The following is a 20,909-nucleotide window of genomic DNA, read 5'->3' on the forward strand; positions in this document are numbered from 1 at the left end:
TAGAGTACGGAATTTCTTTTTTAAAAAAAAAATAAATTTAGAGGACCCAATTCATTTTTTCCAATTAAGGGGCAATTTAGCGTGGCCAATACATCTACTATGCACATCTTTGGGTTGTGGGTGTGAAACCCACGCAGACATGGGGAGAATGTGCAAACTCCACACGGACAGTGACCCAGAGCCGGGATCGAACCTGGGACCTCGGCGTTGTGAGGCAGCAATGCCAACCACTCTGCCACCGTGCTGCCCTGAGAACGGAATTTCTAATGGTGACCGAACACCAGTCAGCTTTGGTCTTCCCAATTATTAATTGGAGGAAATTTCTGCTCATCCAGTACTGGATGTGGGAGAAGCAGTTTGATAATTTAGTAACAGTGGAGCAATGGAGAGGGATGGGGGTGAGGTAGAGCTGGTTGTTGTCAGTGTACTAACACGGTGCTTTGAGATAATGTCACCTTGTGGCAGCGTGTAGATGAGAAATAGGAGGGGCCGAGGACCGATGCTTGGGGGACACAGAGCACAAGGACTTGGAGAGGAAAGTGATACGAGATGGACGGTACTTTGCAACGACAGTAGGAAAAGTTTTTCTTTTTTAAGAGGATAGGTGATGATGGTGGATTTAAAGGTGAGTGACAGAGAGAGAGAAATGTTAACAATATCAGCTAACACGGAGAAGCTAACATGGTCAGGATGTTTAGTGCGAATGGAGTCTAAGGAGCAGAAGGCAGATCTCTGACAAGATCAGCTCTGAGGAAGATTGAAGGTAGGAGTGAAAGTGGAGAAAGATGCAGGTTCAGGGCTCAGACTTAGAGAAATGGTTTGGTCTGGTGGGTTAGTGGGAGGGAGGGAAGCAGCAGAGGCAGCTGATCTGATTGTCTCAATCTCAGTGACAAAGAAGCTCCATCAGCTCCTCACACTTGTTATTGGAGGGGAGTTGAGGATGGAGGAGACTGGGGAACCCTTCAAAGGGAATTAATCTGTTATAGATATTTTAAAAATTACCACCCTGTGTTTAACATAAAAGGAGGTTTATTTGACTTTTATGTGAAATGTTAACCATTATAACTGGAGTTTATTAACACCAGCAGAAACAGATCCAATGAATATGGTTCACTCCCGGATACAATTAACAGAACAATTCAATCACAGTCACTTGTGAAGTTGCTGGTGTAGCAGCAGGTTGGCTGACTGTGTGAATCCCTTCCCACACCCAGGGCAGGTGAACGGTCTTTCCCCAGTGTGAATGCGCCGATGTGTTACCAGATGCGATGATTGAGTGAATCCTTTGCCACACTCTGAGCAGGTGAATGGCCTCTCCCCAGTGTGAACTCGCTGATGTGTCAGTAGGTGGGATGACCGAGTGAATCCCTTCCCACACTTGGAGCAGGTGAACGGCCTCTCTCCACTGTGGATGCGCTGATGTTCCAGCAGGGTGGATAACCGAGTAAATCCCTTCCCACACTCAGAGCAGTTGAAGGGTCTCTCCCCAGTGTGAACTCGCTGATGTACAATCAGATCAGATGATCGCCTGAACCCAGTCCCACAGTGAGAGCATCTGAACGGCCTCTCCCCAGTGTGAACACGTTGATGAAACATCAGTTCCCAGGAACTTGTATAGCCTTTCTCACAGTCCTGACATTTAAAAGGTCTCTCCCCGGTGTGAATTCGCTGGTGTGTCCGCAGGTGGGATGAGTGAGCAAATCCTTTCCCACACATGAAGCAGATGAATGGCCTCTCCCCAGTGTGAATTCGCTGGTGGACAGTGAGGACAGATAATGTCTTGAAACCAGTCTCGCAGTGAGAGCATTTGAACGGTCTCTCGTCACTGTGAACACGTTGATGACCAGTCAGTTCCCGGGAACTTTTATGATACTTCCCACAGACTGGACATTTAAAAGGTCTCTCGTCTGTGTGAACTTGTCGGTGTTGCAGCAGAGAGGATGAACAAGTGAATCCCTTCCCACACTCAGAGCAGGTGAACGGTCTCTCCCCACTGTGACTGCGCTGATGATTCCCCAACTCAGATGGGTAATTAAAGCCCTTCCCACAGTCTCCGCATTTCCAAGGCTTCTCACTGTGGTGACGGTAGTTATGTTTTGTCAGACCAGATGAGGGACTAAAGTCTTGTCCATACACAGAACATGTGTCCGGTTTCTTTTCACTGTGAACGGCGCATTTTCCTTCCATGTTTCAAATATGGTAGTATACAGGTTACAATAAACTGGTTTCAGTTTCCCGACTGCAAATCCTCCCCTTCTAATATCCTGTGAAATTGATTTAAAACAGAAAAGATGGAGTGAGAGAGAAGCAATAAAAACACAACGGTAGGTTGTGAAATTGAGCTGAATGAATCTGGACATTTGTGGGGCTGGCACTTGGAAAAAGTGACCATGAATGAACTGGTTCATATAGAACATAGAACAATACAGCGCAGTACAGGCCCTTCGGCCCACGATGTTGCACCGAAACAAAAGCCATCTAACCTACACTATACCATTATCATCCATATGTTTATCCAATAAACTTTTAAATGCCCTCAATGTTGGCGAGTTCACTACTGTAGCAGGTAGGGCATTCCACGGCCTCACTACTCTTTGCGTAAAGAACCTACCTCTGACCTCTGTCCTATATCTATTACCCCTCAGTTTAAAGTTATGTCCCCTCGTGCCAGCCATTTCCATCCGCGGGAGAAGGCTCTCACTGTCCACCCGATCCAACCCCCTAATCATTTTGTATGCCTCTATTAAGTCTCCTCTTAACCTTCTCTCCAACGAAAACAACCTCAAGTCCATCAGCCTTTCCTCATAAGATTTTCCCTCCATACCAGGCAACATCCTGGTAAATCTCCTCTGCACCCGCTCCAAAGCCTCCACGTCCTTCCTATAATGCGGTGACCAGAACTGTACGCAATACTCCAAATGCGGCCGTACCAGAGTTCTGTACAGCTGCAACATGACCTGACTCCGGAACTCAATCCCTCTACCAATAAAGGCCAACACTCCATAGGCCTTCTTCACCACCCTATCAACCTGGGTGGCAACTTTCAGGGATCTATGTACATGGACACCTAGATCCCTCTGCTCATCCACACTTTCAAGAACTTTTCCATTAGCCAAATATTCCACATTCCTGTTATTCCTTCCGAAGTGAATCACCTCACACTTCTCTACATTAAACTCCATTTGCCACCTCTCAGCCCAGCTCTGCAGCTTATCTATATCCCTCTGTAACCTGCTACTTCCTTCCACACTATCGACAACACCACCGACTTTAGTATCGTCTGCAAATTTACTCACCCACCCTTCTGCGCCTTCCTCTAGGTCATTGATAAAAATGACAAACAGCAACGGCCCCAGAACAGATCCTTGTGGTACTCCACTTGTGACTGAACTCCATTCTGAACATTTCCCATCAACCACCACCCTCTGTCTTCTTTCAGCTAGCCAATTTCTGATCCACATCTCTAAATCACCCTCAATCCCCAGCCTCCATATTTTCTGCAATAGCCTACCGTGGGGAACCTTATCAAACGCTTTGCTGAAATCCATATAGACCACATCAACTGCTCTACCCTCGTCTACCTGTTCAGTCACCTTCTCAAAGAACTCGATAAAGTTTGTGAGACATGACCTACCCTTCACAAAGCCATGCTGACTATCCCTGATCATATTATTCCTATCTAGATGATTATAAATCTTGTCTCTTATAATCCCCTCCAAGACTTTACCCACTACAGACGTGAGGCTCACCGGTCTATAGTTGCCGGGGTTGTCTCTGCTCCCCTTTTTGAACAAAGGGACCACATTTGCTATCCTCCAGTCCTCTGGCACTATTCCTGTAGCCAATGATGACATAAAAATCAAAGCCAATGGTCCAGCAATCTCTTCCCTGGCCTCCCAGAGAATCCTAGGATAAATCCCATCAGGTCCCGGGGACTTGTCTATTTTCAGCCAGAGGCCCGTACCCCATGGCTTACCCCTGGTAAGTCGTCCCTCAAGGAAGGGAACCTGCCACTTGGTCTGGACCTACACAATTATCTGGTCTCGCTGGGAGAAGAGAGCAAAAGAGGAGAGGGGAGGAGCAGGAAAGGAAAGGCAAGGAATGAAGTAGAGATATTTTATATATCTACAACTCAACAAGACGTTTGATAGAACTTCCAAAAACTCCCATCTTCCTCCACCTAGAAGGACCAGGGTAGCAGGTGGTTGTGAACACCATCACCACCAAGTTCTCCTCCAACGTACACACCATCCTGACTTGTTCAACATCCAATACTGGACGAACAGAAATTTCCTCCATTTTCATATAGTCTACAGTTCCCGCCAGCCACTATCTTCACCCCTTCTCCTCTGAACTGCCAGAGTCCGAACCAGACTAAATATTTCACCTTAAACTTGAGCTTTCATCCAGATATCAACATCATCACCATTATTGAGTATTTCCACCTCAATAACATCACCCAACTAAGGATGGCAGATTTACACAGTGAATGTCAATGATTTGGAACTCAATCATTATGCTAAAAGGGCGATTACATTCAGGTGCTGAGTAATCAAATAATGTGGCCAGATTTTGATGTGAAACTTGGTTCAAGTTTCGTGTCTGCAAATCCTCTTCTAATACGCTCTAAATGGAGGTTTACAAAAACCATCACTGTCAGTCCAGAAACTAAATGCAAAAGAGACAAACATTTCTCTTGGTTTGAGTTTGCTGTATCTAAATCCCCCCCTTCTAACCCCCAGTAAAGGGGTTTCTAAAATCTATCACAGCAGTCCAGTAGAGAAATTCACAACACCCCCACCTCCGGCGCCCTGAACAAAGATGATGTGGAGATGCTTGGATTGGGGTGAGCTCAGTAAGAAGTCTTACACAAGGTTAAAGTCCAACAGGTCTGATTCAAATCACTAGCTTTCGGAGCACGGTTCCTTTCTCAGGTGAATGAAGAGGTAGGTTCCAGAATTATATCATAGAATTTACAGTGCAGGAGGAGGCCATTCGACCCTTCGAGTCTGCACCGGCTCTTGGAAAGAGCACCCTACCCAAACACACACCTCCACTCTATCTCCGTAAGCCAGTAACCCCACCCAACACTAAGGGGAATTTTGGACACTAAGGGCAATTTATCAGGGCCAATCCACCTAACCTGCACAACTTGGGACTGTGGGAGGAAACCGGAGCACCCGGAGGAAACCCACGCAGAAACGGGATGTGCAGACTCCGCAGACAGTGACCCAAGCCGGAATCGAACCTGGGACCCTGGAGCTGTGAAGCAATTGTGCTATCCACAATGCTACCGTGCTGCCATATATATATATATACCTCTTCATTCAGCTGAGGAAGGAGCAGCGCTCCGAAAGTAAGTGATTTGAAACAAACCTGTTATAATTTAACCTGGTGTTGTCAGACTTCTTACTGAGCTCACCCCAATCCAACGCCGGTATCTCCACATCATCAGCAGCTGGTAAGGATGTGGAAACGTATAGGGAGCCATGCAGTCGGCGGATAGACGGGTAAAATTTATAAATGTCTGGTGAAGGCTTCAAACCTCGAATACGAACCTGCAGATCCCGCGTTTGCTGCTCCGAGTCTTTCTCCCGGGACCAAGCCCTGGTTAACATCCGCCATCTTGGTTCAGCGTGGAGCAGAGCGCATGCGCTGGCGTCTTGGTGACGCTACAGCGTGGGCGGAACATCAAGGTTTCTGTTCCCAGCCGGGTCCTAGTGCCGGGGTGAACGAATCGTTCGCAACTGGTTTTTAAACCTCTCGCTCTTTTTTTAAAAAAGTATTTTTATTAATGTTTTGAAGAATTTTTCATAATACAACAATAGAAACAATAATAACTAAACAAACTAGAGTGAATATTAACATAGTGTAAAAGGAGAATATAGAGTAACAATTAAATAGACATTACCCCACGCGACCCAGTCTTCCCACACCATCGCAATGAAGCACTCACCCCTCCCCCAACCCCCCCCCCCCCCCCCCCCTACGGATTGCTGCTACTGCTGACATTTTAATTTTTCCCGAGGAAGTCAACGAATGGCTGCCACCTCCGAGAGAACCCTAGCGAAGACCCTCTTAAGGCAAACTTTATTTTCTCGAGGCTGAGAAACCCAGACGTCATTAACCCAAGTCTCTACACTCGGGGACTTCGAGTCCCTCCACATTAAGAAAATCCGTCTCTGGGCTACTAGGGAGGCAAAGGCCAAGATGTTGGCCTCTTTCGCCTCCTGAACTCCCGGGTCATCTGCCACTCCAAAGATCGCTATCTCTGGACTCGGCACCACCCGTGTGTTAAACACCTTGGACATTGCCCTCGCGAACCCTTGCCAGAACTCTCTAAGCTCCGGGCATGCCCAAAACATGTGGACATGGTTTGCAGGGTTGCCTTGCACCACATACAACTGTCTTCTACCCCAAAAACCTTGCTCATTCTCACTGCTGTCATGTGTGCCCAGTGGACCACCTTAAATTGAATTAGACTGAGCCTGGCACATGATGAGGAGGAATTAACCCTGCCCAGGACCTCTGCCCACAGACCCGCTTCCAACTCCTCACCCAGCTCCTCCCACTTGCCCTTGAGCTCCTCCACCGGGGTTTCCTCCGCCTCCTGTAGTTCCTGGTAGATATCCGACACCTTCCCCTTCCCCACCCAGGTGCCGGAGACCACCCTGTCCTGTATCCTCAGTGGCGGCAGCGTCGGAAAGGCCACTACCTATTTTTTCAGGAAGGCTCATAGTTGCAGATATTTAAAGGCGTTTCCTGGCGGCAGATTAAATTTGCGCCTTCAAACTGGGAAAGCTTCCGTCTATGAATAGATCTCCCATCCTTCTGATGCCTGCCCTCTGCCAGCTCTGGAACCCACCATCCATCCTACCCGGGACAAACCTGTGGTTGTTGAATATCGGGATCCAAACCGACACTCCTTCCACCTTCCTCCTCCATTGTCCCCAAATCCGCAGTGTCGCCACCACCACCGGACTTGTGGAGTAACGGGTCTTTGAGAACGGCGAAGGAGCTGGTATCAAAGCTCCCAGACTAGTACGTTTACATGCTGCCGCCTCCAGCTGCTCCCACACCCCCCCCCCCCCTCATCGCCCACTTCCTAATCATAGCTATATTGGCCGCTCACAACTGACTTTTGACTAACCCAGCTATTTCTAAGCTGTGATCTTGTTTTCCTAATTTCTTGATTATAAAGTGTAGATCAGTGTTCTTCAAATTTCTTTTTCCCAGGGATCCATTTTTACCAACCGGCCAACCTTCGAGACCCACGCCGGCTGACCTGAGCCACCCACCATTTTCTCTTCCCTTGTTTGCTGCTGACAAAAATGGAGGAAATGGCTTTGGGTCCCTTTGGCCCTCGGACATGCTCCTCTAATGGACCTGTTGGATGAAGGTGAAGCCTTCCAGTGTTGGAAAGTATGGAGTCTCCATCTGTTCAAAGTTCTTCATTTTTTTCCTGCAAAGTTTTATCAAATAAAACCCTCCCGAACTTGTTAAAAAAAATTTTTTTTAATGAATAAAATAAATGAAAAAAAAAAATTAAATAAATAAAATAAATGAATAAAATGAATAACCCCCCCCCCCCAAACTTGTAAATCAAAAAGCTGCAACCATTTAAAAACAAAGAGGCCGCACTGCGCATGCGTGCCCGATCGTCGGAGCACTTGCGCACAGTTTATGATCTGGCACGCATGCGCAATGCGGCCGCATTTTTTTAACATGTATTTTGAAGCCCGCTTGCAGCCGGTGTTAATAACAGCCGGCTGCTGCGGCTGTTGCGCGCAGATTTGCGCGATCGGGAGCGCCGTGACAGACAGCTCCGCGACCCTTCCTACACCCGCCCGGTCATGGTGATACTGACACTGTCAATCTCTTTTATAAGGTAAAAGAGGACACTGATTTGCAGATGGGAAACTCAAACCAGACATCACATCAAGATCTGACAGAGTCACTCAATTCATCAAGATCTGAATATCATCGGTCTTTGAATGTGGAAGGAGAAATGTTTGTTGGTTCTGTCAGTGGGAAACAATTTCAAACATCAGTGTGACTGGAAAAGCAGAGATCCACACACCTGAGTGAGAGTGTTAAAGTGAACTGACTGAAAAGAGCTTTAACCAGTCAGACAGCCTGAAAAAACATCACACCATTCACAGCGGAGAGAAACCGTACACGTGTTCTGTGTGGACGAAGCTTCAACTGATCATCCAACCTGGAGAGACACAAGGACATGAACACCATGGAAAAACTGTGGAAATGTGGGGCCTGTGGGAAGGGTTTCAAATACCCATCCCTGCTGGAAAAACATCGACGCAGTCACACTGGAGAGAGGCCATTCACCTGCTCCGTTTGTGGGAAGTGATTCATTCAGTCATCCCACTTGCTGACCCACCAGCAAGTTCACATTGGTGAGAGGCTGTTTAACCAGTCAGACTGTGATAAGAACTCTAAAAGCTCCGAGGACCTGGTCAAGCAGCAGGTTGTTCGCACTGAGGGGCAGTTCAGCTGCTCTCACTGTGGGAAGCTGTTTAAACGATCACAGACACTCATTGAACATGACCGCACTCACACTGGGGAGAGACCGTTCACCTGCCCTGTGTGTGGGAAGGGATTCACTCCGTCTTCCAGCCTCCAGAAACATCAGCGAGTCCACACTGGGGAGAGGCCATTCACCTGCTCCTTATGTGGAAAAGGATTCATTTATTTAACTAGCCTCCCATCACACCAACTTGTTCACTCGGATAAGAAACCTTTCCAATGCTTTGAATGTGGGAAGAGCTTTAAATCCACAAATGTTCTGCTGAGACACCAGCGGGTTCACACTGGGGAGAGGCTGTTCACCTGCTCTGACTGTGGGAAGGGATTCACTCGCTCATCCCACCTGGTGATGCACCAGCGAATTCACACTGGAGAGACACCGTTCACCTGCTCAAAGTGTGGGATGGGATTCAGTCTCTCATCCAACTTGCTGACACACCAGCGCACTCACACTGTGGATAAACCATTCATCTGCTCCGAATGTGGGAAGGGATTCGTTTGTACAGCCTACTTACTGAGTCACCAGCGGGTTCACACTGGGGAGAGACCATTCTCCTGCTCTGACTGTGGGAAGGGATTCACTCGCTCATTTCACCTGCTGGTTTACCAGTGAGTTCACACCGGGGAGAAACCATTTACCTGCTCAAAGTGTGGGAAGGGATTCACTCAGTCATCCCACTTGCTGAAACACCAGCAAGTTCACACCGGGGATAAAACATTCATCTGCTCCGAATGTGGGAATGGATTCACGTGTACATCTGATTTACTGACACACCAACGCAGCCACACCGAGGAGAGACCGTTCACTTTCTCTCAGTGTGGGAAGGGAATCACTCAGACAGCCCATCTTCTGACACAGCAGCAAGTTGACAAGTGTCCGCAGGGGTTGGATTCTGCAGTTATTGCTGCTGTTAATCTCATCCCGGACTGAACCTTCTTCATTCTGACAGTTGGAGTTTATTTCTGATAATAATCCCTATAACTGGGCTGGGGTTTAATCCTCTGGATAAATGTCAAATGAACTAATATTGTTTCAGACACACAGTCGAGACCTTCATTTCTCCAGGATAAGAGGAGATTGATTAATGTCCTGTCACAGACTGCTGCATTTTGGGAACTTTTCTCCTTTCTAACTCCAGATTATTTCAGTTGTGACACCTTGAGTTACTCCATGGACTAGTCCCAGCTCTCCATTGCTCCCAGAGTCTCTCTCTTAGCCTTGGGATCCAGGGAAGTTATCGGTAACATACGAGGGATCACTAAACACAAAACAGAGTCATTTGCACTGATGTGCTGGTCTCCCCAATCACTGACGATGTTATTGTTTGTGGACCTCCTGCTCCTCTGATTTGTTGAATTGTTCACCACCATCCACGACTGAATGTAGCCGGGCAGCACAATGGCATCGTGTTTAGCACTGCTGCCTCACAGCGCCAGGCACTAGGATTCGATTCTGACCTTGGGCGGCTGTCTGTGTGGAGTTTGCACATTCTCCCCGTGTCTGCGTGGGTTTCCTCTGGGTGCTCCAGTTTCCTCCCACAGTCCAAAGATGTGCTGGTTAGGTAAATTGCTCCTAGGTGGGGTTAGGGGACAGGATGGGGTTTGGGCTGAGATGGGGTGCTGTTTCAGAGGTTCAGTGCAGACTCGATGGCTGAATGGCCTCCTATACTGTAGGGATTCTATGACTGCAGCTTTGATCTGATTTGTTGTTTTTGCGATCGCTTACCCCTGTCTAGAGCCTGCTGTTTCCGCTGTTTATCATGGATTCTGTTTTAGGAATACCTGCTGCTGCTCCTGACATGTTCTCCTCCACTCCATGTTGAACCAGGGTTGGTCCCTTGGCTTGATGGTAATGGTAGAGTGAGGGATATGCCAGCCTATGAGGTTACAGGTTGTGATTGAATATTAGTCTGCTGATGGCCCACAGCACCTCATGGATACCCTGTTTTTAGCGAGATGTATGCTGAATCGACCCAATTTAGCACAGTGATAGTGACACACAGGACAATGGAGGGTAATCTCAGGGTGAAGATGGGACTTTATCTCATAAAATAACAAGAATATTGTTTTTTCTATTCTTCCTGCCAAAGTGGAGAAGTGAAATACATCCCCTGGCCGGAGGCCAGGACAAAGTTACACTTTAACGGTTTAATTACAGAGCAACTACTGCGAATCCCATAAAGGTTGGATGAGCTAAGGTCTAGAACTGTTAACTCCCCAGCCATTGGTTGACTCCCAGTGGGTCAGAATGGAGGAGAGTTTGGGTAGGGGGTCGGGATTGAAGGCGCTAGCAACAGCGCCGCTCCTGACAGCCCCGGGAGTCGGGTAGTAATAGGTTTGTTGCGAATTTGTAGGCAGTTTCACCAACATTTCGGGTTGGGGGTAGGAGCAAAGGAAATGTTGATTTGGGGGAAACCACAGATTTGAGCCAGGGAGGTGGGATGGAAATTTTCAGAGATGAGGGGAGAAAGGAATTAGGACACTGAAAGATTTGTGGGTCGGTTTGCAGGATTGAAGGGGCTGGGAGTAAGATATGGGCTGGAGCAGGATGAAATATTTTGATACATGCAGGTTTGAGACTTTGCCAGAAAGGAGGTACAGAGATCCTGGAAGAGCTGGCCTCCACATTGCTGGAAATGAAATGAAATGAAATGAAAATGAAATGAAATGATATTGTCACAAGTAGGCGTCAAATGAAGTTACTGTGAAAAGTCCCTAGTCGCCACATTCCGGCGCCTGTTTGGGGAGGCTGGTACGGGAATTGAACCATGCTGCTGGCCTGCATTGGTCTGCTTTAAAAGCAAGCTCTTTAGCCCTGTGCTAAACCAGCCCCTATCAATATCAACTATCCCATCCTCCCACCAAACCCCAGACATCCTCCAGCACCCCTGGAGGAGGTGCTGACAACAGGGGGAACTGGAGAAGGGGGTAGTGTCGGCGGTTTACGTGGCTATTTTGGAAGAGGAGAAGACACTGCTGGAAGGGATCAAGGCAAAGTGGGAGGAAGAGTTGGGAGAGGGTATGGAGGAGGGGTTCTGGTGTGAGGTGCTCCGGAGAGTGAATGCCTCCACCTCGTGTGCGAGATTGGGGCTGATACAGCTGAAGGTGGAGCACACCTCACATGGGCGAGGATGAGCCGGCTCTTTGAGGGGGTAGATGTGTGTGAACGTTGCAGGGGGAGGGTGGAGGAGGGGCACAAACCACATTCATATGATTTGGTCCTGCCCAAAGCTGGAGGATTACTGGAAGGAGGTTTTTAGGGTAATCTCTAAAGTGGTGCATGTGAAACTGGATCCAGGCCCTCTGGAGGCCATATTCGGGGTGTCAGACCAGCCGGCGTTGGAAATGGGCGTGGAGGCAGATGTTGTAGCTTTCACCTTGTTGAGAGCCCGAATGTGGATACTGTTAGGGTGGAGACCAACCTCTCCACCCTGTGCCCTGGTGTGGCGGGAGGGACCTGCTGGAATTCTTGACTCTTGAGAAGGTCAAATTTGAACTGAGGGGAAGGATGGAGGGGTTCTACAATTCATGGGTGTTATTCATTATGCACTTTCAAGAATTGGATTACATCGAATATTAGAGGGCAGGGGGGGCTGCTGGGAGGGTTGCGGGGAGGGGGACTGTATGTGTTAATGGTGACTATGGGTGATTCCCGATTCCTTTTTGTCATTTGTTTATGTCAACATGCGGGCTGCTGTTTGGGGTTTGGTGGGAGGATGGGTTTGCTGTTGATGATATGGGGAATTACATTGCATTCGTTACTGATTGTTGTTTATTGTGGTGAGTGTAAATTTGGGAGAAAATGTGAAAAAGGAGAATAAAAATATATATATTTTTTAAAACAGCCATTGATAATTAACTGTTATACTTCGGTTCGAGGCCCTGTTGTGTGAAGAAAACTGTGAGGTTTCAAACCTTCAACCTTGTGTTTGAAATAAGTTTATCATAGATCATAGATCATAGAATTTACAGTGCAGAAGGAGGCCATTAAAATAATATCAAAGGGCTCGTCCGGGATTTGAACCCGGGATCTCTCACATTTCCGTGCAGTATAAACCCCGAAGCGAGAATCTTACCCCTAGACCAACGAACCTTTAACTTGTAGATTCTGGAAAGAAGCAGTCACTTTCTGTCACTGTTTAGAACCACCGTTGGTTTGTGAACTGAAAGAATTTAAGTTCCCCAGTTAGTTTTCATAGTTCTTTGGTTATTTTAACACCTATTACTTACACATGTATTTGTTGAATATATCATACTATATTTTACTCTCTCAACATTTACACCCTGATGGCCTTTATGAACTGATTTTAAGGTAGTGTTTTTAAGGTTTGAAAGCTTTTGGGAGTCAGAGATATAATTATGGCATTGTAAAAAACTTGGGTAATGGAGTTTTGTTTGGATTAAGGAGGTTCCCTGTGGAGTTAATTAGATTTCAGCTTGGTAAGGTGATGTGATTAATGGGAGGATCTCAGGTAGCAGCCATTTTGCAGAAAAGAAGTTAGTTGACTTTTAGTTTTTAGAATAATCTTTACTGTCACAAGTCAGCTTACATTAACACTGCAATGAAGTTACTGTGAAAATCACCGAGTCGCCACATTCCGGCGCCTGTTCAGGTACACAGAGGGAGAATTCAGAATGTCCAATTCACCTAACAGCATGTCTTTCAGGACTTGTGGGAGGAAACCGGAACACCTGGAGGAAACCTATGCAGACACAGAGAACGTACAGACTCCGCACAGACAGTGACTCAAGCGGGAATCTAACCTGGGATCCTGGAGCTGTGAAGCAACAGTGCTAACCACTGTGCTTGGAAGGTGAGCTGAAACAAACTGAGAAGCAGCTTCTGAAGAAGTACAGCCAGAGATTCTGCGTGGGTCTGATTGTCAGTGAAGGACAGTCTGTTGTTGGGAGTTTTGATTCTCTGGTGTCTGAAACCACAAGATTCAATGTTTAGAGGCAACAAGATGAACAAGGAAACACATCAAGGCCCAAAACTCCAGCTGGATATTCACAGGAGAAAGTCTGTTATCAAACACCTCGAATGGACAGAACAGAGAAAGATCCCAACTGTAAGAAACTCTCAAATCATTTGTAAATATCTTTCAAATATTGACGGATTCCAACTGTCAGTTTCCAGTACATTTGAAGTCAATGGAAGGTGAAAGAGTGGTTATTCTGGACCAATAATAAACACTAATTAGATCACAGCGACTGAGTATGAGAGATGGTTAAAGGTTCCAGATGAAACTTGATTTTATTACCTTAAATTGGCAGATTCAGACATTTTATATCTTTGTGCTATTTACAGACTGGAAGCTGAAAGCTGCTGTTTCACTTTCAGTCAGGAGCAGATCCCAGTTTTACACCAATCTCTGATTTGACAGCACATTTCCAGCATTCACCATTGTTCTTCCTGACTCTGAACAAATTATAAAGGAGCTTCTGTGCCGCGTCTAGGAGCTCTGAACCATGGAAGAGAGCAGCTGGGACACATTTCTTACACACCTCAGGATTAACCCACACGGGGACTTTGCTGTCAGTGAAGAGAGATGACAAAGATCAAAGTGTCATTTGTCCCTCTCTGTGTGACCCTGAAGGACTGTGTGCAGGCTGAAGTTCTGTTCCTGCCGTGTGATCCTCCCAGATTGTCCTTTCTGAACTCCAGACAGGTGAAGTTAAACACTCAGGTGGGAAAGACAAAATACACAACAGGTTTAAACAAAGCTGATTTATTTGACATTAATCCACAATATTAAACTTCATTCCAGTTACTCTCAGCAGAAACAAACTCCAACTGTCAGAATGAACGTGGTTCAGTCCTGGATGTGATTAACAGCAGCAATAACAGCAGAACCCAACCCCTGTAATCATAGAATTTACAGTGCAGAAGGAGGCCATTCGGCCCATCGAGTCTGCACCGGCTCTTGGAAAGAGCACCCTACCCAAGGTCCACACCTCCACCCTATCCCCATAATCAGTAACCGCACCTAACACTAAGGGCAATTTTGGACACTAAGGGCAATTTATCATGGCCAATCCACCTAACCTGCACATCTTTGGACTGTGGGAGGAAACCGGAGCACCCGGAGGAAACCCACGCACACACGGGGAGGATGTGCAGACTCTGCACAGACAGTGACCCAAGCCGGAATCGAACCTGGGACATGTAAGAACATAAGAACTAGGAACAGGAGTAGGCCATCTGGCCCCACGAGCCTGCTCTGCCATTCAATGAGATCATGGCTGATCTTTGTGGACTCAGCTCCACTCTCCGGCCCGTACACCATATCCCTGAATCCCTTTATTCTTTAGAAAGGTATTTATCTTTTTCTTAAAAACGTTTAAAGAAGGAGCCTCAACTGCTTCACTGGGCAAGGAATTCCAGAGATTCACAACCCTTTGGGTGAAGAAGTTCCTCCTAAACTCGGTCCTAAATCTACTTCCCCTTATTTTGAGGCTATGCCCCCTAGTTCTGCTTTCCCCGACCAGTGGAAACAACCTGCCCGCATCTATCCTATCTATTCCCTTCATAATTTTATATGTTTCAATAAGATCCCCCGTATCCTTCTAAACTCCAATGAGTACAGTCCCAGTCTACTCAACCTCTCGTCATAATCTAATCCCCTCAACTCTGGGATCAACCTAGTGAATCTCCTCTGCACTCCCTCCAGTGCCAAAATGTCCTTTCTCAGGTAAGGAGACCAAAACTGAACACAATACTCTAGATGTGGCCTCACCAACACCTTATACAATTGCAGCATAACCTCCCAAGTCTTGAACTCCATCCCTCTAGCAATGAAAGACAAAACTCGATTAGCGTTCTTAATCACCTGTTGCACCTGCACACCAACTTTTTGCGACTCGTGCACCAGCACACCCAGGTCCCTCTGCACAGCAGCATGTTTTAACATCTTACCATTTAAATAATAATCCATTCTGCTGTTATTCCTCCCAAAATGGATAGCCTCACACTTGGCAACATTGAATTCCATCTGCCAGACCCTAGCCCATTCACCTAGACCAAGTGCAAACTTTGCCACATTGCACTTCGTCCCCAACTCCAAATCATCTATGTGGATGATCCTGGAGCTGTGAAGCAATTGTTCTAACCACTGTGCTACTGTGCTGCCCTTAATCACCGTGAATTCACTGGTGTGTCAGTGGGTGAGAAGACCAAGTGAATATCTTGCCGCACACACAGCTGGTGAACAGCCTCTTACTCGTGTGAATGTGTTTGTGTGACAGCAGATTCGATTGATTTTAAATCTCTCCTCACACTCTGAACTTTGAAAAGTGTGGACAAGTGGATGTGTGTTGAGGTGGGATGACTGAGCTAATCTCTTCCCACATATGAAACAGATGTACAGTCTTTGCCCAGTGTGAGTGCGCTGACGGACACTGAGTCCACATGTTCACTTGAATCAGTCCCACTGTGAGAGATTCTGAACAGTCTCGTCAGTGTATTTTATAACACTTTCCACAGTCCAGACATTTAGAATATCTTCAGTCAGTGCAAACTCACTGGTGTGTTAACAGGTTGAATGACTGAGTGAATCCCTCCCCCTCCCCACACATGGAACAGGTGAATGACCTCTCCCCGGTGTGAACTCACTGATGTTGCTGCAGGATGGACAATCGCCTGAACCTCTTCCTGCACTGAGAGCAGGTGAATGGAGTGGAACCGGAGTGACTGCACTGGTGAACCATCAGTGAATGTGGGTTTTTACAGCTAAGACTGTGACAGGAGCATTTAAACCCTCTCTCTGTAGCATAAACTCACTGTGTGTGGGGAGGCTGGCTGGAGGAGTTGGACACGGAGAGATATTTGTCCGGGTGGATTGGTGGAAGTGAGGAAACTAGCAGAGGCAGCTGATTGGATTGTCTCACACTTATTGGAGGGGAGGATGGAGGAGACAGGAGAGGGAGAACATTTCAAAAGGAACTAACTTGTCTTCGAGATATTAAAAAGATTCAACATGATGTGGGTGAAATAGAAAGTTGACTTATTTTACTTTGATTCACAATATTAACTACTATAACTGGGCTGGGGTTTATTAACAACATCAGAAACAGGCCCCAATGAACATGGTTCAGTCCTGGATGTGATTAACAGCAAAGTCCAATCACTGTCATTACTCGTGAAGTCGCTGGTGTCTCAGCAGGGCGGATGAGTGAGTGAATCTCTTCTTACACACAAAGCAGGTGAATGGCCTCTCCCCCGTGTGAACTCGCTGGTGTGTCAGCAGACTGGATAAGGTAGTGACTCTCTTCCCACCCCTGGAGCAGGTGAATGGGACCAACGCTGTGTGAGTGCGCTGGTGTATCAGCAGGGCAGATGACTGAATGAATCCCTTCCCACAACTGGTACAGATGAATGGCTTCTCCCCAGTGTGAGTGCGCTGGTGTATCAGCTGGTTGGATAAGGTAGTGAATCCCTTCCCACACATGGAGCAGGTGAATGGTTTCTCCCCAGTGTGAACTCTCTGGTGTATAACCAGGTGGGATGACCGAGTGAATCCCTTCCCACACTCAGAGCAGGTGAATGGCCTCTCCCCAGTGTGGGCGCGCTGATGTACAGTGAGTTGAGAGGACCATCTGAACCCAGTCCCACAGTGAGAGCACCTGAACGGTGTCTTGTTAGTGTGAACACGCCGATGTCGCATAAGTTCCCAGGAACTTTTGAAGCACTTCTCACAGTCTGAGCATTTAAAAGGTCTCTCCCCAGTGTGAACGCGTTGGTGTACAGTGCATTGAGATGACCATTTGAACCCAGTCCCACAGTGAGAGCACCTAAACGGTCTCTCGTCAGTGTGAATACGTTGGTGGGACATAAGTTCGCTGGAACCTTTAAAGCACTTCCCGCAGTCTCGACACTTAAAAGGTTTCTCTTCAGTGTGAATTTGCTGGTGTTTTACCAGGCTCTTTGACTTCATGAATCCCTTCCCACGCACAGTGCAGGTGAACGGCCTCTCTCCAGTGTGACTGCGTTGATGGGTTTCCAACTCAGACGGGTATCTGAATCCATTCCCACAGTCCCCACATTTCAACGGTTTATGTCTGGTCTGACTGCATTTATGTTTTGACAGCCCAGATGATCGACTGAATCCTCGTCCACACACACAACACGTGTACGGTTTCTCCCCACTGTGAACGATGCTTTTTCCTTCCATGTTCGAAATTCGATGATATAAAGTCACAATAAATTGGGTGACTGTCAGATCCTGATGCGATGTTCGATTTGAGTTTCCCAACAAATCCCCTTCTCATACCCTGTGAAATTGATTTAAAACAGGAAATAGGGAGTGAGAGAGAACCCACAAAAACGCAAAGGCAGGTTGTGAAATTGAGCTGAATGAATCTGGTCATTTGTGGGGCTGGCACTGGGAAAAAGTGACCATGAAAACTGCTGGATTGTCAGAAAAACCCAGCTGGTTCACTGATGTCCTTCAGGGAAGAGAACCTATCACCTGGTCTGGATCTACAGAAGACTCGGTCCTTTATGTCTTCAACTCAAACAGAACTTAGAATCTCCAAACTCTGAAGCTCTACCACCACAAAGAAAGAGCTGAGTGCTCAGCCATTCAGAGGCATTTAAGACTCAACCTCATTGCTGTGAGTGCTTCCACACGGAGGCCAGACTGGATAAGGATGACAGATTTCCTTCAAGGACATTTACCAGATGGGTTTTTACAACAATCAACAATAGTTTCATGGTCGTCATTAGACTTTTAAAATTCCATATTTTTATTGAATTCAAATTCCACCATCTGCCCTGGTGGGATTCAAACCCATTTCCCCAGAGCATTACCCTGGGTCTCTGGATTACAAGTGCAGTGACAATACCACTACGCCAATGTGTCCCCCTTTGTGATGTATGTTAACACCATCACCTTCAAGTTCCCCTCAAAATCACACAGCAGCCTGACTAGTCTGACCCAGTACAAGAGGAACTGGAATTTCCTCCATTTAAATCCTGGGAAAATGAAGTCATTGTCTTCAGTCCCCGCTACAAACTCCACTCCCTGAACACCAACTCCAACCCTCTCCCTGGCAACTGAGTGAGGTTGACGCAAACTCTTCACAACTTCAGAATAATATTTGACCCCAAGATGAGTGTACAAGCACAAATCCCCATCATCACCAAGACCACCATTTCCACATCAGGAACTTCACCCAACTGCACCCTAATCCGAGTTCATCTATTGCTGAAACTCTGATCCATTCCTGTTACCTCTCAACTTATTATCCTACACACTCCCGGCCAGCCTCCCAGATTCATCCTCCCTGTAATCCTGGGGTCACACAAAACTCTGCTGCCTGTGTGCTTACTCACACCAAGTCCTGTTCACCCATCACCCCTATGCTCACTGACCGACCGCTGTAATCTCCTCCAGCCTCACAACCTTCTGGGAGAGCTGCACTTCCTCTAATTCCTGAACATTCTGATATTAACTGTGCCACCATTTGTGGCTGCACCTTCATTTTCCCAAGGCCATAAATTGTGGAATTTCCTCCCTAAACCTTTCCGCCTCTCAATCCAACTTTCCTCCTTTAGGATATTCCTTCAAACCTACCTCTTTGATCAAACTTTTGGCCATCAGCCTTAATATCTTCCTTACGTGGCTCAGTGTCAATGTTGTTTGATAACATTTCTGTGAAATATCGAGGGATGTTTCATTACCTTAAAGGCTCAATATAAATAGATCAGCGCATAATGATTTGGACATATATCACCACTGTTCCTTCATCATCACTGGGTGAATAACCTGTAGCTCCTTATCTAACATCATTGGTGGAGCACCTTCACCACACAGACTGCAGCGGTTCAAGAAGCTCAAACGTTATAATCTCACAAACTGGGGTTTGGCAATATTTGCTGTTGGTCTTGTTAGTGACACCATTGAGGAGTCACCCGGGGAGTGGGAGTGATGTCACTGTGCAATTGTGGGTGTGTGATGACATCACAGACAGGAAGACAGAACATCTGGGTCGGTGCAAACCAGTGATCACCACACAGTATGGAGGATGTGAGGGTCTTTGAAAGGGTGCAAAGGAGATTTACCAGAATGGTTCCAGGGATGAGGGATTATAGTTGCAATGTTAGGTTGGATTTGGATTTTGTTTATTGTCACATGTACCGAGATACAGTGAAAAGTATTTTTCTGCGAGCAGCTCAACAGATCATTAAGTCCATGAAAAGAAAATAAATACATAACAGGGCAACACAATGTACACAATGTAACTACATAAACACTGCCATCGGGTGAAGCATACAGGGGTGTAGTGTCAATCAAGTCAGTCCATAAGTGGGTTGTTCTCCTTGGAGCAAATGGCAGAGGGGAGATTTGATAGAGGTGTACCAGTTTCTGATAGGGTTGGATAGTTTATGATATGTCTAGATAAGGTAGATAAAGAAACATCCCCATTATCCGATCATACAATGATTTCAGGGCAGATTTACGATTTGGTGGTGGTGGGGATGTGATGAATAAATTACACCCAGTGAGTGGTAATGACCTGGAACTTTAATGCTGGAACTTTAAACATTCTCTCCTCCTGCTGACAGGACAGAGTTCGGCGCGCATGCGTCCTGCTGCTCCTTTAACATTAACCCGGGCCTGGCCCCTGCCGGAAATGCTGCGGCCCGGGGAAGCGCGCCGCAGGGTTGAGAGTTTCTTATTCGCGGTTTGAGGTCTTCACTGAGTGTTTATCAAGTCTTTCCGCCCGCCCACAGCGCGCATTGCTCTCTCGGGCACACTGTTACCTTACCCGCTGTGGAGACCAGAAACAAGCTGCTCCCCATCACCCCCACTGCGCATGTTCCTTTCACTGGGCTGTTCCGCACCTGCGCGATGGTCTCTTGTCCATATCCGGGAGTCTCTGCCGCGTGGCATGCTGGGCAAAATGCCCGCCATTGAAGATAATGGTTGAAAAGATTTATTTGTTGTTGTTGGATGTCGACTGGGACTGAAGGACCAGACAGAAACGCAAAAGCACGACCCAATTCTCTTTTGGAGTTGGTCTGAAATTGTGAGACACAGTGGAAATAAATAGACAAAACCATCCCGCTAGGCACAAATGGATAATAATAATCTTTATTATTGCCACAAGTAGGCTTAGATTAACACTGCAATACAGTTACTGTGAAAATCCCAAGGGCCTGTTCGAATACACTGAAGCAGAATTCAGAACGTCCAAATTACCTAACACCATGTCTTTCGGGACTTGTGTTAGGAAACCCACACAGACACGTGGAGAACGTGCAGACTCTGCCAGACAGTGACTCAAGTGGAAATCAAACCTGGGACCCTGGTGCTGTTAAGCAACGGTGCTAACCACTGTGCTACCATACTTCGTGGTATCTC

General features: G+C 46.8%; 4 protein-coding genes across 5 annotated transcripts in view; 2 read left to right on the forward strand and 2 right to left on the reverse strand.

Moving 5' to 3' along the window:
* Positions 1 to 5,677, reverse strand: part of LOC140417830 (uncharacterized) — a 60,394-nt gene extending 54,717 nt beyond the window's left edge. The window contains exons 1-2 of the mRNA XM_072501281.1: positions 5,559 to 5,677; positions 1,153 to 2,264 (exon numbers count right to left, since the gene is read on the reverse strand). Of these exons, the coding sequence (XP_072357382.1) occupies positions 1,153 to 2,187 (1,035 nt within the window). The 5' untranslated portion in view covers positions 2,188 to 2,264; positions 5,559 to 5,677. The remainder of the gene's footprint in view (positions 1 to 1,152; positions 2,265 to 5,558) is intronic.
* The window catches only part of LOC140419320 (uncharacterized), a 270,976-nt gene that overhangs the window by 119,857 nt on the left and 130,210 nt on the right, over positions 1 to 20,909 (forward strand). The window lies entirely within an intron of this gene.
* On the forward strand, positions 5,490 to 12,174 carry LOC140417831 (uncharacterized). The gene is made up of 2 exons (XM_072501282.1): positions 5,490 to 5,510; positions 8,378 to 12,174. Exons 1-2 carry the CDS (start codon positions 5,490 to 5,492, stop codon positions 9,155 to 9,157), a joined length of 801 nt encoding a protein of 266 aa, XP_072357383.1. The 3' UTR covers positions 9,158 to 12,174.
* Positions 14,258 to 20,370, reverse strand: LOC140419312 (uncharacterized). 2 transcript variants are annotated; one of them, XM_072503154.1, is made up of 2 exons: positions 20,314 to 20,370; positions 14,258 to 17,814 (listed from the first exon to the last, which is right to left on the reverse strand). In XM_072503154.1, exon 2 carries the CDS (start codon positions 17,712 to 17,714, stop codon positions 16,677 to 16,679), a length of 1,038 nt encoding a protein of 345 aa, XP_072359255.1. In that variant the 5' UTR covers positions 17,715 to 17,814; positions 20,314 to 20,370; the 3' UTR covers positions 14,258 to 16,676. The 2 variants fall into 2 exon arrangements, with proteins under 2 accessions (XP_072359255.1, XP_072359256.1); XM_072503155.1 differs by lacking the exon at positions 20,314 to 20,370 and adding an exon at positions 19,119 to 19,241.

The sequence above is a fragment of the Scyliorhinus torazame genome, chromosome 5 (assembly GCF_047496885.1).
Source record: "Scyliorhinus torazame isolate Kashiwa2021f chromosome 5, sScyTor2.1, whole genome shotgun sequence".
NCBI classification, from domain to species: Eukaryota; Metazoa; Chordata; class Chondrichthyes; order Carcharhiniformes; family Scyliorhinidae; genus Scyliorhinus; species Scyliorhinus torazame.

Excerpts from the sequence above, each read along its gene's own strand:
- LOC140417831 (XM_072501282.1), top strand. The coding sequence starts at position 5,490 with ATGCAGTCGGCGGATAGACGG. Across the intron at positions 5,511-8,377 it reads TGCAGTCGGCGGATAGACGG|TCATCCCACTTGCTGACCCA; the intron begins GTAAAATTTATA and ends TGATTCATTCAG.
- LOC140419312 (XM_072503154.1), bottom strand. The coding sequence starts at position 17,714 with ATGGAAGGAAAAAGCATCGTTCACAGTGGGGAGAAACCGTACACGTGT.